General features: G+C 32.8%; 1 protein-coding gene across 1 annotated transcript in view; it reads right to left on the bottom strand.

Moving 5' to 3' along the window:
• Positions 1–19,730, bottom strand: part of aff2 (AF4/FMR2 family, member 2) — a 410,790-nt gene that overhangs the window by 147,373 nt on the left and 243,687 nt on the right. The window contains exons 4-5 of the mRNA XM_056471754.1: positions 18,818–18,862; positions 6,230–6,316 (exon numbers count right to left, since the gene is read on the bottom strand). Of these exons, the coding sequence (XP_056327729.1) occupies positions 6,230–6,316; positions 18,818–18,862 (132 nt within the window). The remainder of the gene's footprint in view (positions 1–6,229; positions 6,317–18,817; positions 18,863–19,730) is intronic.

Below are 19,730 nucleotides of genomic sequence, written 5' to 3'. Positions count from 1 at the left end.
ACTCCCATATCAGGAATGTATGTATTTTGTGTTGGCCACTCTTTGTATAACCTTGAGTAACTTTTTGGTTTTTATTCTAGTCTCCTGTTTTCGTTACTGCAGACTAGTTCAGTAAAAAGAAAGAAAGAAGAAATGTCCTTATGTGTTTAGCGTTTTTTCTTATCGCTAACACAACAGTAATCTGGTAGTGATTAAATTGATTTGGCTTTTTCTAGGTTAATTATTGTGATATCCCAATTGCAACAGAGAAATACTGGGAAATCTCTGTAGACTGATGGGATTTCATGCTGTTCAGCCTTATAATCTTAAAATGTCAACAAAATCACCTGTTCTGTCATCACTTTAGACCAGGGGTGTCAAACTCCTTTTAGCTCAGGGGCCACATGGAGGAAAATCTATTCCTAAGTGGGCTGGACTGGTAAAATCATGGTCTATATAACTTAAAAACAACAACTTCAGATTGTTTTCTTTGTTTCAATACGTTCAACACAAAACATAAAGCTGGAGCCTGATGATAACACAATCTCACAGCAATTCGTAACTTTTTGATTGAGTGGCTAATTCATATTAATTGGTAAGATCTCATTTATTCAATTTAATACAACTTGCTTATCCACCGATGACGGTTGGGTATAGGGGTGGGGTTGGATGCCACGCCTCCTTTTTCATATCGTACATTTTTGTACAACTGAACTCGTATGAATTAGCCACTAACTGACAACTGGCAAAACATAAAATAGTTACGTTTCCTTGTGAGAACACCCCAGTGTCAACTGATGCTGATTCAGGCTTCTGGATTGGATGAAATTAACAGTTTGCAATTGCTATCATGTCATGCAGTGGACACAATTGGAACACCAGTTTCTTTTATTGAATTTTTTTATACAGAATCATCTTTCGGGCCAGATTAAACCAATTTGCTGGCCTAATCTGGCCAGCGGGCCGTATGTTTGACATGCCTGCTTTAGACATTATGCTAAAGAATCATTCAAATACTAGCTCTAAAGTGACGTTGGTGAAATTAGTAATGGTTTCTGCTGTTCTGACGGTCAGCTGCAGATGTGAATGAATGGTAGAAAAAAAGTAGTTCCTCATACAAAAGCATTTTTAGACTCTGCGTTTTTTGATTTTCTTTTTTATATACACAATTATACCATCGAACTGTTGTATAAACACAATATCACACTTGTAGCAGTGTGATATGGCTGTATATCATCACTGGTGGGACACTAAGACACTCAGCCTATGCATGCCTCCTACCAGTGCTGATATACAGCCACAGTCATATCGCACTGCTACCGTGTGATATTACTTTATATATATATATATATATATATATATATATATATATATATATATATATATATATATATATATATATATATATATATATATATTTTTTTTTTTTTTTTTTTTATTATTATTATTATTATTTCTTTTGTATTGTCTATGTGACAAAAAAGTTATGTTGAGTTTTGTTTTTTGTATGTGTTTGCATCACATATAACTTATAAATATCCAAATATATGTAAAATACACACACATATATTATATCAAACCAAATTTTGATTTTGGATGCAATTAATCTTTGCCCAGCACTATAAAAAGTTTAAAATAGTCAAAATTACACCCTTGGCACTTCTAGTGTTAAACAAGCAATCTGAACAAGCAGCAAATTATTATTTTGGGTAAGTGAATTCAAAAACAATCAAACATGATGATAATGTACGACAAATAAAAGTGTGACGTTCTGTACATTTACTCTCATGGAGCAGCTACAGATGGGAAATAGTTCAGCTGATAGCTTTAATTGATTTTACACTAATACAATTAGAACAGGCACACAAATCACACTTGAGTGGGTGAGCAGTGTGGTGGAGATACGTCTGAGCCTGCCGATGAAACATCACATGACCATTTATAGAGGATTATTAGCAGTGTCGTCCAGGCCAATTTATGAGATCCAGACCATGTGCTATTAAAAGACAAACAGCAGACGCCACAGGAAAGAGAAAAGAGCATCATGGGATTTTAAGGGAACTTGAGTGGAAAGTCCAGTGCTTACATGCGCAATGGATTTTAACAGGCCTGTTATTTCAATTTGGAATAGCATGAGAGCTTATTCTCCAGGGAATAAAGAAAAAAGATACTGTAAAATGTTGTAATAAAATGTTTAACTTGGTTTGTAATAGATACAGAAAAAAACAACCGGCTGAATTGAGTTTTTGAGGTTACATAATGATCAGAAGTAACATAGGTCATGTTTTGCCTCAAAGCAGCTGAGTTGTAAATAAATGTTGACATTATGCTAATGACATTTTGTGCATTCTAAAAACATCTGTCAAATGAGATCAGGTGAAGAGAGACAAATGGACTTTTTTGACAACAGCCTGAAGTCTAACAAGAATAAATACTTTTTTTCAAAACTTTACCAGGATATAAAGTGTACATGATACACAGGCCATACACACACATCAGCTAAATTTTATCAGTTCACTTTTAGGTGTTTAATTCTGTTCTGTACACATACAGTTTAATATGTTTAATATCTGAATTCACTAAAGAAAAAAAAATACCACGTGTTTACAGAACTGGATTGAACAAGTTGTTATTGAAATGCTTAAAGGGATAGTTCACAAAACTGAAAATTATGTTTATCATTTACTCACCCTTGACTTTTCACAAACCTGTTTGACCTGCTTTTTTTCTGTAGAACACAAAAGAAGATATTTCGAAGAAAGCTGAAATCTTTTAACCATTAGCCTCCATATATAAATAATTCTGACTTCAACTATATATATATATATATATATATATATATATATATATATATATATATATATATATATTTTTTTTTTTTTTTTCCTACTATATGGATGTCTTTGGTTACAGGTTTTTAGCTTTATTCAGAATATGTTCTTTTGTATTCAACAGAAACGTGAAGCTCACAATGAGTTAGAACCAATTGAGGGTGAGTAAATAGTAAGTAAATTTTCATTTTTGGGTGAACTGTCCCTTTAAATGTGCATGTATGGACAGCGCAAGAAATTATAAGAAACTCTGTGTTGCCAGATATTGCTACAGAAAACAGAAAGTAAGAACAAGCCCATAATTAACTTAAAGACGATTTTAATTAATGGTTAAATATTGAAATAAGCCACATACCAAACGTGTCTGACTGCTATATCCATTCATAAACTAGATGACAAAGAAAGGCTTCAAAGTAGTATACAACATTTCAGCATCAATATCGCAATATGTGAATCCGCAATATCACATTACACAGTGTGTACTATCGAGTTCACAGTTTAACCTAATAGAGTGAAATATTTTTAAGGCTACGGACTGTGTAAGATTTCAAGCAAATGTTAACCATTTTGGTACAAGAAATTATAAAATTGGTAGCATTAATAAATACTATTATTATTTAATTACAGTATTTATACAATGAAGACTACAGTAGTCAACATTTGAAGTGGATCAAAAACGTTTTTAAAAATTGACTAATAAAAGACGACAATAATTGTTGTTCAATAGTTTCAGGACAACTTTGATTCAATTTACACTGTATACAATGTTATTTTACATTTGATTATTTATTTTTTGTACCTCAATACCAGTAGTCTGTCCATAAACCATAAAGCAAATTTCATTTGTATCTTTGTTCTATTGTATTAATTAATGTTTGAAATTTGTTTATTATATTTATGCAAATGCACTCCCTATCAATGTAAAACGATCAATTCTTCCCAAATAGTTATGTAAATCATTTTGTGAAAATATATTGATATCACAATAAAAAAACTAAATATCACAAAGTCAGTACACTGTACAAAAATTCTGGATGTCTTACATTTTTAAGCTGAATAAAATTAACCTTATGAGTCCATTGAACTTATATTATGTTAAACCGACTTAAAACATCTTGTGTAACATAAAATTAGGTTAGAACATGATTAACTTAGTTTAAAAAGTTACAATGAACTGAAACCATATGCTGTCATGACTAGCTGATCATATAATTTTTAACAGTGTAGTTTTTTTCCTAATATCATGCAGCCCTAATACAAAGAGGTTTAATAAACATTGCTTATCACAAATTTCAAGAGTGCTCTCTTCAAAATACAACAAACAAAACACAATGCCTCTGTTGGTGGTGGTTTACTTAAAATCAGCCAGCATAATATGTCTTTAGTCGCTATAATCGTTTATATTGTTTGGCCAAAAATAGTGGATACCATACATGCAAGACTTCAAAATGTCGTCATGGTTACCACATTTTTAAGTGTGTAATCACTACTGCAATTTTATGGTGTGTACTGTACATGTGGCCTTGGAAAAGAACATTAAAGAGGAATTTCTGATAAAACTAAACGCCTTAAACCCTGAACAATACATTTTAATCAGATTAGAATGTGTTGAATGGCTAATTGTAATTGCAGGTATTATATTGCTACATGCAGATTTTATAGTTCCATTTGACATTTTTTCTCAAAATTGAGGTATTCACATTCTACACGCACTTTTCTGAGAAGACTTGATTTGCAAAACATAACCCTAAAATTCCAAAGTGGCGATTTCTTGTATTAAAAACAAAAAACAACTTAATCAGAAAGCAATTTCAAACCAAGCAGCATTTCCGTTGTTGAGTGTGATAAATTCACATGGCCAGCTTTAACACAAGCGTAAACATTTCCACCCTCATGAGAAAACTCCTAATCATGCAAATTCCTATTAAAATGACTGCATTTCACCTGAAAACATGTGACCTGACTAGTGATAATAATCCAAGAATTTACTGAAAGAGTGCAAAAAAAAAACAAGAAATGCTAAAGCTGCATGCAAAATAATAATAATAATAATGATACTACTACTACTATTACTACTACTACTAATAATAATAATAACGATACAATTATTTATTGTCATTTATAACTAATTAATATATGTCTGTTTTACTAGAAATTTGTATGTGCTGACATCTGTGGTTGTCTGGACCAAGGGCAACAAACGATACATTGTAGCATTTTTCTGCCATTTTTGGGTCCTTTTCACACCACACTGTTTGCTTTGATCTGAACCAGTTGAAAATAACCAAAATGCAGTCAGGTGACAAAATCCACTTCACTCATTGGCCAGATGTTATTGAATGCATTTCATGAACTGCTTTTCGATTGGTCAGAATTAACGTGCCGGAAAATGCCAATGGAACTCTCGCAAGTAAACAAATCGGCAGAAAACAAATGTCAATTTTTACTATGGAGGGACGACTGCGCTGGCTGATTGTATGCCTCGTCATAGTATACTATATAGTTTGTATACATCACTTTAGACAAACTATGCATTTCGAGAATGAAGTGCTGCTACGGCTGGAAAGCAATGTTTTAATGCACTGCAAACGGCGAAGGCGCATCGCAATTAGGTCACTTCAGGAGGAGGGGTGAATTAATTTAGCTAAACTGTGACAAGGTCATCTTCCGGAAACATTACCAATGATCCATCAGGTAATGTTTTTCCATCTCTCTCTCTCTCTCTCTCTCTCTCTCTCTCTCTCTGTTTAAAATTGTTGGTAAAGCGATGTCAACAAAAGCGGTAAAGCACTGTTTCCTCCACACCCTACAAGATGGAATAGTGCATCGGACTATGGCAGCTGGATTAGTCCAAAAAGGCGCAGCATTTTTTGCGTTGTTTTTTTTTTTTTTAGTTCGGGTCATGTTCTCACCACAAACGAACCGCTTCAGGGTTCGTTTGAAAGTGTACTGAGACAACCTCTTCAAGGAGGTCTCGGTACACTTTTTTGGTCCACGTTTGGTGTGCACTTGAGTGCAACTGCTACATTCACACCTGCCCAAAAGAACCACACCATGAGGGGAAACAAAGTCTAATGCAATTCAACCCAACTAAATAAGGCAGGCGTAAAAAACCCTAAATTTGCTAGTTAACCATTGTTAGATTAGCGACATAAAAATACAACACATTAGTCTCTTTTACTGGAGTTGCTGCCTATGTAGAGGCTTTTAAATCAAGAAATATGTCAGTGTCTGAACATGTGACTAGGCAGCAGACAGCTCACTCACAGTTTCTGAACAGAGCCAGAACCAGTTTTAGACAGACAGACAGACAGACGAACGGACGGACGGACGGACAGACAGACAGACAGACAGACAGAGAGACAGACAGACAGACAGACAGACAGACAGACAGACAGACAGACAGACAGACATCCCACCTTTGATGGAATGGGAAACTTGGTCTGTTCAGCTTTGCCTGGAGTGTGGATGGCAGTGAGGGGTGGAGGCCAGGAGTGGGTCATCTCCTAGAAGAGAACAACACAAACATTAGCTATTATAATAACAGACAGCATGACTTGTTTATCATGAAGCATTTGCATTTTGTTTTAATGAATTAGTAATACCAGAGATCTAGAAACAGAAAGAGAGAAAGTTTGGGTTTTATTGCTATTGGAGCTTTTCATTGCCATTTCATGGCTAAAAAAGATAAAGTTGACAAACATTTTATTAAAAACAAATCTATAATAAAAGTGTTAATACAATAAATAGACATCAACAAAAATAAATAATACATACAAAGTTTTTTTTATAATTTACTTTTGATAAAAAAATTCTACAATTTTTTAAGGAATTCTCATATAATAACAATTCCTTTAAAAACTCTCCAGATTAAAATAGTTGTATAATAACATAAAAAATAAGGCATTGCAAAAGCATGTGCTTAAACATTTAGGCTGCTATTAGAACATTTAGATTTTAGTGCAGAATCTAACAGAGGAAGTGATCAAATTAAAAATGTAAGTCACACCATTTTACCAATTATCAATGTGTTTCCAATGGGAAAAGTGATCAACACAAATAAACATTTTATTCATTTATAAGAACTAATCCTGAAAATGACGATGATGAGCAAATCACAGATAATCCATTTAAAAGATAGTTTATTTAATAAGCATTCTGTCAGGAAAACCTGCATCTTTCTTAATGACAGCACATGCAGGAATACTTTAAGATCTCCAGGGCAAGAACGGCACACTCTCTCCCGAGAAAACCTGTGTTATTACATTCCAGAAAAATGCACACAAAATCCATTCATTTCTCCGAGCTTCAGTGGGGGCGAGGCATGGCGGTGGAAGCTTTGAGTTGCAAATGAAATTTATTAAAAGCAACGGAGCGTTGCTCCTAGAGCCAAACAAGGTTATCCAAACAGGAGCAGGCCGGATCAGAGACTGTTTACTCTTACGCTTCTCGGACAGCTCAGCTGTACATCCTACACATATCTGTGTTCAGATGGGAAACATTTCACTTAAACAACTTTCAGGGCAGCTAAAAATCAAAGTACACTGAAAAATTTGTATAACATACCAAATATGAGTTCTGTGCATTGCTTTATCTTAATTTGCAATAGCATAGTGGCCCCAATAGTAGCACAATATGTGTCTAGATACTCAAGCAATAATTAATGTATATGTGTTTGTGTGTTTATGTGTGTGTTATATGTATAAACTTATTAAACATAATTGTCATTGTGCATGAGCAGATTGTACAAAACACAAAAGAGATTGTACAAATTCATACCAATTAGCCACCAACATAAAATTAAGCACATGTGTCTACAGTATGCATGTTTAATGCATGCCTTGGCATTTCCATCCAGCTGTTCTATTTTTATGGGCTGTCCCAAAATGTGCATAAAAACATGCTAATAGAAACAAAGCCAGTGTGAATGAAGGTCCAAAACCTCCATGTTTTTTAATTTTTTTAAATGTATTTATTTATTTGTATGTGATTGTCTATCCTATATTGACCACACAAATGGCTCAAAAAAGGGGAAACTTGTTCTAAGAAAAGTTTAGAAGTCTTTATTGTCTACACATGTGGAAATTTATCATTGATCACAAATACAATACACTAAACAAAGCACAAAAACGTCCTGCCTGGATTACCAACCCAACAATTTGGCTGTAGAACCACTAATAAAACTCTAATTAGATACATAAATACATTGAAATAATATAACAGTTAATGTCACAACATGTAAACTACTATAGACCATTTCAAAGTAATGATGTCATTGGCCCATGGACATTTCCTGCTTGGTATCAAACACAATTGTAACATGAGGCAATTCAATCCTAACCTAGAATTATAACAGTGATCATAACAGTATTTGTCAATATGTAGATCTTTTTGGATTCTCAGAAGCTAAGGAAATTAAATATGTATAACAGGAAATATGTTAGGACCATTGTTATTGTTTACATCCCTCAAAATGGTCTATATGGTCATTTGCAGTGTTGGGGAAAGTTACTTTAGGAAGTAATGCATTACAATATTGAGTTACTCCCCAAAAAAGTAACTAGTTGAGTTACTTAGTTAATTTATATGATAAGTAATGCGATATGTTACTTTTGAGACCTTTTCTGACCTGGCTGGCTTGATCTTTTTCAGAACTTGCAGTTTTTTTTTTCTTCTTCTTCTTCTTATTTTTTTTTTAATAGAGGAGCTCTGCAATTAACAACACACTGTATAACCTTCACTTACTTAAAAAAAAAAAAAAACATAAAAAAATGATGTAGGATACTGTTATCTTCAGAGAACTTCTTGACCCCAGAGCTATACATGCCCTATTAGATTAATGACAGTTTAAAGCAATGCGTTTGCTACTTTTGTACTTTTTGTACATTAAAAAGTAAAATCACCATCCATTCAGATAATCCTCTTTTTCTTTTCGTCCATGTTTTAAAATAAAGAGAATATTTTCATCACAGAAATGTAAGGCTTTGGTATTTTCCTTTCTGTCTGTTCTCCCATTGCATGCAGGATTCAACGTGACTACAATAATTTTAAATCAGCAATAAATTTTTTAAAAGTGAATTAACTAAACTTACATTTTTTTAAAACCTCAAATATTCTAACTTGATTTTTGAAAAGAAATGCTTTACTTTATTCGTTACTTAGCAAAGTAATATTATTGCGTACAACTCGCATTACTTGTAATGCGTTACACCCAACACTGGTCATTTGTTCAATGAAGTAATAGCAGACAGTGTGAAAGATTTCTTCAAAGACATTTGTTTTTTTTTTCTATGGGTACTCTGTATTGTCTATCAGAGGGAAGCTTTTCAAATGCATAATAAAGAGGGTGAGTGGAGTCCTTATCTATTTGTGAGGCTTTCCATCTCTCACTTGTATACAGTTCCACAAGCAACATCATTTGCTATCTTCCCTTCCGCTTCTTTCCTTCTCTGTTACAAACAGAAGTTTGACAGACAGGAAGATCTCAGTCCACATGACACAGCGTGTTAAGCGTTTAAAGGGTGTCTGCATGCTCTCATCTGATTTCCACATGCCTCACAGTCGAATGTCACGCTGCACAACTATTCATGATCTGCTCAAGATCTGCCAGATCAACACACACTGCATTAACTCGCAGTATGAAGTTTAAATATTGTTTGCATATAAGAAATATAAACCAATTAAACCAAAGGACTTTAACCCAGCCTATTATCGTCGTAATTTCTTCTCAATGATTCAGCACATTTGTCTTTATTATATTCTTTAGCCACTTTAACATCCAGCTGCATTCAACTAAAGCTGCAAATCTGTTCAACCTGGCTCAGTTCAGGATGGTTTATGACCCTGAGGTTATGTAATGGGAATGTGTGCATGAGGCTGGATCAGAATTTTCTGCTGTCTGGAATACGTGCTGATGGCTTAGTCTCTGTTTTCCTCCATGGAGAATCACATCGCCTCTTGGTCCTCTTTGAGAACAAGAGATAAATGGGAATTTACTGGCTTTCAAGAGAATGAGGGATTGCGCCACTGTATGTTATGCATAGTTTGGAGAAGTTTTGATGTAGTAAAAAAAAAAAGGGAAGGCAACACAAAAACACAAAAAAGTTAAATATTTCACAGACATAATATTTCAGATTAAACAAACAAACAAACAAACAAACAAACAAACAAACAAACAAACAAATAAATAAATAAATAAATAAATAAATAAATAAATAAATAAATAAATAAATAAATAAATTCAACCTATTAAGTGTCGGTCTTACTTTTGCCACTACTACCCAGTAGTCACAAATATTTTGTTGATGCCACAAATCTGAGGAAAATAGAAAATAGACTGGCTCAAACTTACTAGCAGCTTTTATTTACTTGTTTGATTTTGATTCTTGTTTATGTAAAACACTTTGAATTACCATTGTGTATGAAATGTGTATATAAATTTATACTGCCTTGCCTTGACTAATAACTAGGGCCAGACAGAATCTGCGAACATTTTTTGCTATTTCTGCGAAAACTTTTGTGAAAAACCTGTGGATTTATGCGAAATTATTTTGGGAGTATCGGAACTAAAACTTAATATATGAAATAAAAAAATAATAGTTTTTTAAACTTTAATTGAATGCTTACACTGCAAATCCATCTAGAGCCACTTATTTGGTAAACAAAGCAAGTTTCTTACACAATATCTCTACTTAAAGACTAAGAAATATTACTTACAAACTGTATTGTAAATAAATCAAATGAGCACTTTCATATTAGTGTAATAATGTAAAATATAATATAAATAAATATTATTAATAATAAATAATAAATATAAAATATAAATTAACACACATTTACACAAGTAAATAAACAGACTCAATTATGGGCTAAAAATCTGCGGAAATCTGCGGATTTCTGTGCGACTGTGGGTTTCTGTGGGTCTACTAATGACCAACTACTACTAACTCGCTACTAATAACAGCTAACCTTTTTTCTAATTAACAAACTAATTGATTAATTAATTACAATGAAACAAGTAAAACAGAGTTATTTAAATTAATAAACACTTAAACTAATTAAAAAAATAATCAAGTAAATTAATATAAATATAAATAATATAAATATGTTTACATAGCTTCAATTACTTAACTGTGCCCATAAGAAAAAACATTATATGTAAATGAATGAAAGAATGAATGAATGAATGAATAAATGAATGAATAACAACTTGCGGAGGAATTGCATTACATGAATAAACAAAAGAATTAAAAAAATAGACAATCATAATATTCTCACTTTTTTCACTACTAGTCAAATGTAGTATGGGCAGTTTAGCAATATTTAATTTTCATTAAACAACAATTAACAAACCCATAAAAGGCTAATTTTAGTAAAGTGAAGGTTTGTATGTACATTATACCCATATATTGTTGTTAAGATTCCATTAGATTTAGATTAAGATATTATTGTTTAGAATGTACTAATAGCACCCTACATATATGACTGAAAATACTACAAAATCTTACAGACCAAAGAAATATTTGAACAGGAGTGCATTTTAATCTAATAGAAGTGAAGATAGAGTGGATCCTCTTCACAGATTCTGGGTTAAACACAAACCACTGTCACACATCATGAAAACAATCATGACTTTGAAGCGTTGGATTTAAAGCATATTACTTATATTTACTAGTTATTTAAAGCTAGTGTGTAACACACCACACCGATTACATAAATGGTATGTGTAATTATGCAGCTTATTGAGGAAAGGATCTGGCTGTTGTTTTCTTGCACAGTTGAAGTCAAAATTAAAAGCCTTTTTTTAAATATTTCCCAAATTATGTTTAACAGAGCAAGGACATTTTCACAGTTTTTAATTTTTTTTAAAACCATTATAATGTCAAAATTATTAGCCCAATAATTATTAACCCATGTTTTTTGTCTATAGAAAAAACTATCGTTATACAACAGCTTGCCTTATTACCCTAACCTGCCTAGCTAACCTAATTAACCTAGTTAAGCCTTTAAATGTCACATAAATGTATAGAAGTGTCATGAAAATTATCTAGTAAAATATTATTTACTGTCATCATGGCAAAGATAAAAGGAATCAGTTATTAGAGATATTAACTCTATTATGTTCAGAAATTTGTTGAAAAATCTCTGTTAAACAGAAATCAACAAAGGGGGCTAATAATTCTGACTTCAACTATATATGAAAAATGACAGATTTCATAATTGACTCTTGCAGAGGTCTCAGGAGAACACAGCACTGTCCCAAAAACAGACAAGATGCAATGACCACATGAATAATGCAAAAATAAAAACCCACACATGTGCATAAATAAACTATTCTGCCTGACACATTCAGCAAAACGCTAAAAACTTACTTCCTTTTATTGTACAAAAGTATCTCTTGTTTTTTTTTGTTTTTTTTGCGCATAATAACAGAAACATTGCTCACGGCAGGTTATCTCATAAAAAACACTTTTTGAAATTTATCGTTGAACGCATCGGATTTGTTAAAAAGGTGCTGCTTTGATGGCTGCATGGGTGAAGCTTGAAAGGAGATGAATTTCGAGATGTGACTTCTCTCAGAGAGTTTACCGAGCTGACAGTCTCAGCATGCTAACATCCCGCCTTCCTCTCGCAATTCATCAGCTTTAAAGCGCTGCTGCCAAAAAAATATTAAAGCTAAAACACAAATCTGAAAAGATACACTACTCAACCTCATTAATTGACAAAACTCAATGTCCTGACCCATGCTCGCTTCTTTTATAAGAGCTATTTAGAAACAATATTTAGATTTCTCTCATCTGCTTTCTCGAGTGAATAAAAAAATCTTAGATTTTCTTGCATGAAACACAATTTCAAGGAAACGTGTATATAAAAGCAGCTAATAAATCAGAAGATCTTCCCCTTTTATTCACTTATTTCTGGTTATAAAGTTATCAAGGTTGTGCACATGTATCTCTGCTTTCTAAATCCATTTAATACAGTTTAAGAATTATAAGCAGCTCAGGCACATGAAAAGAGTGCATTACAAGTACGATATCTGAAAGAGGTAACATTTTGGCTAAATAATGTCTTGATTCTTCTGTTCTGTTCTTTTGTTCACACTTATCTAAGGAACAAAATTAAGAGACTAAAATTCACAACACAATCTCACGGTGATTCGTAACTTTTTGATTTAGTGGCTAATTTGAATAAATTCATATGATCTCATTCGGATAATTTAGTACAATTCGCTCATCACACAATGACGTTTAGGGGTGTGGTTGGGTGCCATGCCTACTTTTTAAAATCATACAATTTAATGACTGAACTCATATGAATTAGCCACTAAACTCACAAAACATAAAATACTTACGTTTTCTCGAGAGATCAGGCTGGGATTTACTACAGTATATGTATTTGAGTAAAATATTACTGGGATAGTTTAGCCTAAAATGAAACTGTACTCACTTTTTACTCATCCTCAAATGGTACCAAACCTTTATGAGTTTCTTTCTTAAGTTGAACACAAAAAAATATATATTTTGAGAAAAAAAGACTGAATCCCATTAAAAGCAAATACTATGGAAGTCAATGGTTACAGGTTTCAAGATTTCTTTAAAATATCTTCTCTTGTGTTCAACAGAAGAATGAAAGCCAAACAGGGCTAAAACAGCTAAAGATTGAGTAAATGAAGGGTTCACTGTAAAAAATAAATCCATAAAATTTACGGTAAAAAATGGCAGCTCTGGTTGCCAGTACTTTACTGTTAAAAACACGATACAAACCGTAAAAGTAATTTCTCATTTTAACGGCAAAATACCAAATTTCATTAATTTATAGAGGTAATATGTCTGTATTTTGAATTAACAACATCTACACATCTTTTGTTACACAGTTACACATGTTAACACAGCCATACGCAGGTGGTGATAAGTAAGTTACATAATGAACCAATGCTCATCACAAATAACTGTTCCCACAAGCAGAAAAGATTATTAATATATAGAAGGTGCTCAGTGCCATTCACACAGCTACTAAACACCAGTATGGTAACACGCATAAAATAAAGTCATGAAATAAACATTGTTTATCAACATTAGGTTAATCTAACTGATGGGGAAACAACTAATATGATCCATAGTAATGTCAACAAAAAGCATAAAAAGTGATGTGCCATGCAGGGAATTCTGGGAAAGTCAATTTATGGTTATTCGCCGTATATATAAAGGAAACATACTGTTAACCAGGTTACGGATTTTTACTGTAGCATTTTTACAGTTTTTTACCGTTGAAATCACAGCCATTTTTTACAGTGTTCAGATGCAAAAAACCTCTAAATGCTGTCTGAAATTGTCTTCTAAAATTAGGATTTGTAACAGGCTCCTGTGTGTAGGTTCAGTATTATTACTTTTAATGCACATAATATGTCCTTTTTATCATCTTTAAAGTAAAATATCTCAACATAAACCAAGGAGGCTGAGAAAAATGTTCATTTTTGATGGAAATTTTAGATGGCACGTAGAGGATTTTGCTTCTGATGCTCTTCAAATGATAACAGAATTTTTAGTTTGAGGTAAACTATCACTTTTATATTTGTTTTATTTTATAAAAGGTCAAATAACATATCTTACAAATTCTATAAAAAATTATGTCAATTCTTCGTTGTTAATTCTTTCTTTCTTTCTTTCTTTCTTTCTTTCTTTCTTTCTTTCTTTCTTTCTTTCTTTCTTTCTTTCTTTCTTTCTTTCTTTCCTGCTTTCTTTCTTTCTTTCTTTCTTTCTTTCTTTCTTATTTTCTCCCTATCCATCCATCATCCATCCATCCATCTGGTAATTCTTATTAATTGATATTTAGCCCAGTAATCACCATGTGCAAAACAAGGAATGCTGAAGTTTTATTGAATCTACTATACTGTTAATTTCAGTCTAAAATCGGCATTGAATTCTCAGCCTCACAAGGAAACATACCTATTTTATGTTTTGTCAGTTTAGTGGCTAATTTGTATGAATTCGAGTTCGGTACAAAAATGTACGATTTTATTAAGGAGGCATGCCACCCGACACCCAACTAAATTGTACAAAAAAGATCGTACGAATTTTATCCGAATTAGAGAAAGTCTAAAGCGCATGGAGCAAACACATTAAGCGCATGTCTAAATCCACTTTTGCTTTTTTAAGGACAGGAAAATACGCTCTGCACCCGGGCACATGTTCTAACAGGGTTGTACTTGTTCTCTTAATGATTCTCTTAAGGCATGGATTAAACCAATCACAGTCTCAACTCCCATTTCCTTTAAGAGTCAGTTGCATCATGCCATTGCACATTTGCTATTTACAAGGCGGACTTTGTGAGTGGAAAAACTAAATGCTTAACTAGCAAGAAAACAGTTAAACAGACCATCTGCGCGAGGATAAACAATAAGCCTCCTCCATTCGGTCTCTTTACCTTCTCTTTACTTTACTTTTACTCTTTACTTTACTCCTTTACGTTCATGGATAAGAAAATTGTGTTGTACGCACTCCACTGAAGACATCCATTAGCCTACATATTTAATTTCATTTGTTAAGCACAAAGATTTGTTTCAAAACTAACAATAATAGCGAAATGTGGCCAGTTATATTCAAACACATGTCATATTCTTATGTCTCATATAGTGATGCATACGTCTCCAAAACCTGACAGGTGGACAAATCTAAACTTGTTTTTATTAAAACAAATATAAAAATGCATATAATAAATAATACTGCGAATGACAATAACATTATAATCAAAATGCAAATTGTCATGAATAAACTGAAAAAAAAACTTATTGCACCTGGTGTATGGTAGGGCCTTAAAACAAAAGGTTTCGAATTGCCATGAGATCGTGTTGGAATTTTAAGTTTAGTTAAAGACAAAATTAGTAGCCCTCCTGTGAAACAGAGCAAGGAATTTTTCACTATAGTATTTCCTGTAATATTCTTTCTTATGTCACTTAAAGTCTTATTTGTGTAAGGTCAAAATTACTAGCATTAAGCAATCAATCAATCAATCAATCAATCAATTTATATATATATATATATATATATATATATATATATATATATATATATATATATATATATATATATATATAATTCTGACTTCAACTGTATATATACAAAACACACCACTGTTATACAATGAATTGCCTAATTACCCTAAATTGCCTAATTAACCTAATTAACCTAGTAAAGCCTTTAAAATGCACTTGAAGCTGAATACTAATATCTTGTAAAAAATCTAGCAAAATATTATGTACCTTCATCATGGCAAAGATAAAATAAATCAATTATTAGAAATTAATTATTAAAACTAATATGTCTAGAAATGTGTTAAAACAATTCTGAGTTCAACTGTAAATGCACTTGTCAGGTTTTACAGTAAAATCAGAAAGTCAGAAAGAAGTCAATGACTTTTCTAAATGCTTGTTTCCTCTTACAGACAGCTTCATATCTGTACTGTTAAATGCAGTGGAACCATCTTTGTAATAAATTTTACACAAGTTAAAATACATTACAAAAGTTACATAAGTTTTCATCATGAAAAATTACTAATATTCAAATGAGATTGTTACTGATGAAGCTCTTTCACAATATTAATTGATATTTTTTGTTCCTCTCTATTAACTAGCAATTATTCATTATGACATCAGCAGGACTTTTAAATGGAAATCCCCACGTCATGGATATGGAATGCGTATCGAGTCCTTAGAGATGAAGCGAAACACGTCCTCATTCATGAGTCACGTCTGAGTCGACATGAGAGCAGCTCGAGTGTGAGCGACTACAGCAGCTCCTCTGAGCAATCCCACCATGCACTTCAGCAGACACATGTACTCTGGGTTGCCCTGGCAACATGTGCTCTGACAGAATACAGGATGTGCTAACAGAGTCAGTCGACTGCACCTCACTTAGACGGATATCTCTGGCGGCATGTCTTAACATCACACAAATACAACCCAGGCTCATAGAAATACATGTTATTTTTGCATACTATGCTGCTTCTTGCAAGTTGTGCAGCATTTTCAAATTAAAACACCCTGCGAGTGGTGCTAAAAAGTGTTTTTGATTTACTCTAAACAAATAAACAGGACTATTTTTATACTGGCTCATGCATGTATCAAAGCAGTTTGGAAATCAAATGTACAAAATGCATGCTAAAATGCAGTATTTTATCATTAATTCATTCATACTCAACACAGAGGGCGCTATTGTGCAAAAAGTGCACAAGTGAGAGTTACAGGAGTAATAAAACATTAGTTTTTTCAGGAAATCTCATATAAGTCTCATATATAAATCTCATATGATATCTCATATCATTTAAGCAGAATAAGAATTTCTAATGCTGATAGAAATGTTTTGACTGATGAAATTTGATGAGGATTTAAAGGGATAGTTTACCCAAAATTAAACATTTTGTTATAATGTACTCACGCTTATTTCAAACCTGTTTGAGTTCATTTCTACTGTTTGCTGAAGAATGCTGGAGGACAAAACAACAACCATTGGCATCCATAAAATTTTGTGTTCTATACTATGGATGTCAATGGCTGCTTTATTCCCCAACATTTTTTAAAATATCAAATGTTCTGTTCAACAATAGAAAAAAAACATTGAGTATGTTTACATGGACACCAATAAACCGATTTTAATGTGATTAAGGGTGCTTTCACTTTCACTCTTTTTAGACTTTTGTTTCAGAACCTGGCACATTTCCTCAGTTAGTGCAGTTCATTTGGCATATGTAAATCCTGCAATTGAGCTTGGATCCGTGCCAAAACAATCGGTCCGAGATCACCTGAATGAGGTGGTCTCGGCTTGTTTGAAACAAAAACTGGAGCGGATCGACGGAAGTGAAAATGCAATATGATTCGAACTAGGCTTTATCACAGTGTATTATGGATATGTAATGAGCATACGGCTGTATAAAGAAAGCAATATGAGTAGGGTGGGATGTCATTCTTACCGGTAAATGTGCATTTCATGTCAAATACAGAAGTGAAAGGATGCTAAATTATTAACAAGAGCTGTTTATCCGTTAAGAAAATTGACTGTACAGCAGTTTTGGTTTATCTGTTATATCTCTCAATGATGTAAAGCCTATAATGCATAATTCTAGCCAATGGCTATGTATGAGAGAGTCTTACCTCGGATTTATACTTGGTGATGATGTCTGTGGGTGTCACCATGCAAAACTAAAGTACGGCTTTTCGTTCATAATGTCTTATTACTTATTGCCATGAATTAAAATAAGGACGCATTAAGCTGAGCGGGATTCTGAAAAATAAACAGTGAAACTCTGACCAATGTGAGGAGCAGTGCTGGATAAGTTACTTTTAAAACTCAAAGACGTCACATTGTACTGGCCGGTATAGACATCCAGTCTCAACACTGGAATTTGCACAAGAATCTCATTGCTGTGACGTAACTTAAAAATTTATTTTCAAACCGGAAGAACAAGTTTGCTCGAAATAACGCAAAAACAACCAATTTCCAATTGTTCTAATAGTGTTTTTAGTCACGTGGGACATATATATGACTGTCAAAATGTGTTTTGGTGTGCCGTGACCCTTTAAACAATTTTTATAAACAAGAGATTTAGACCCCATAAAGATATCACAAACTAATTTTAACATTTTTCCTTAGAAAAAAAATACAAATATATAAATTAATTTAATCTAGGTAGAATATTAAACATTAAGATTCTGAGAGCCAAGACTCATAACGAGCATCTAAAAATAAAACATTGCAAGCATTCCATTTAAAACAATACTACAAGTGACAGGTTTCTTTTTACTGCCCTCACCATGTAAGAGTGAATTCTAAAAGGTACATTGTAGAACAATGGGCCCATCAGTCATAATGGGCTTCTCTTTACAAGCACAGCCTTATTCTCATGACAGTGAAGTGGCATTGTGTGTAAAACGCTGCTGTGCAGGCGACCAGATGTAATTAGTGTGCTAGGAAAAAAAAAAAAACAAGAAGAGAAAGAGAGAGAATCAAACTCACCCGCAGAATTTCCTCCACACAGTTGGAGTCATTGGGCAGGCTGACCTGTGGAGAAATGGAGAAGAAATCTCTCATTAAAATTAATACTACCAATGTGTGACTAAAAGAGAGAGATACAGAATGCTCTAGCGAAAGTAACCAAAAAAAAAGAGAAAAATTGTAAATTATTCACTTTTGTGGGAAGACGCAATTAAATGTTTTCTACATTTTCAGAAAAGCCCAGTACACCGCTTTGCTTGGTGCTTACAGAGACAACTGACTTGAAACTAGAAAGTGATCATGTGACTTCAGTACAAAGACAACTGACTTCAACACAAACTGACATTGGAAAGATGCAATAACTGCTAAAATGCAATATGTCCTGCACAAAAGCTAGAAATCTGAAATCATCCATTTAAAAAATAAATAAAGGCATGAACTGTATCTGCAAAACCAACAACACCAAAATATGCACAATGTTCATTTTTCTTGAGTAATAATGCGGAGAAAAACATAACTGTATAAAAAGTTATTTTATATTGAATCGCTGAAAATATATACAGTATGTCAATAAAAAAAAACAATTGTGTCAAAATCTGAGATCCAAAGCATCAAATGTGCAAACAACTTTGTAAACTGTAAAAAAAAAAATCTGTTAATTAACAGTTTCTGTATTTTGTGAAGTATTTTCCGTTTATGGTTGTGCATTGCATTATAAGATGTGTATCTCTGCCCTTTCAACTTTTGATGCTGAAAATTCAACTACTTTTCTACTTAGAAAATTCTACAGTTTAACAAAGTGACTTTTATTGACATTTTAGTAGTTTGAAATAATATAAATTTATAATAAATAATATATAGAGAAATTATTCTGCAATATAATTGAAAAAGTACTGGCAGTTTAAATACCATATGAAGGTTTTTGTACCAAATA

The sequence above is a fragment of the Danio aesculapii genome, chromosome 14, assembly GCF_903798145.1.
Source record: "Danio aesculapii chromosome 14, fDanAes4.1, whole genome shotgun sequence".
NCBI lineage: Eukaryota > Metazoa > Chordata > Actinopteri > Cypriniformes > Danionidae > Danio > Danio aesculapii.
The sequence above is the reverse complement of the archived record's forward strand: the minus strand, read 5'-3'. Positions and strand labels throughout refer to the sequence as shown.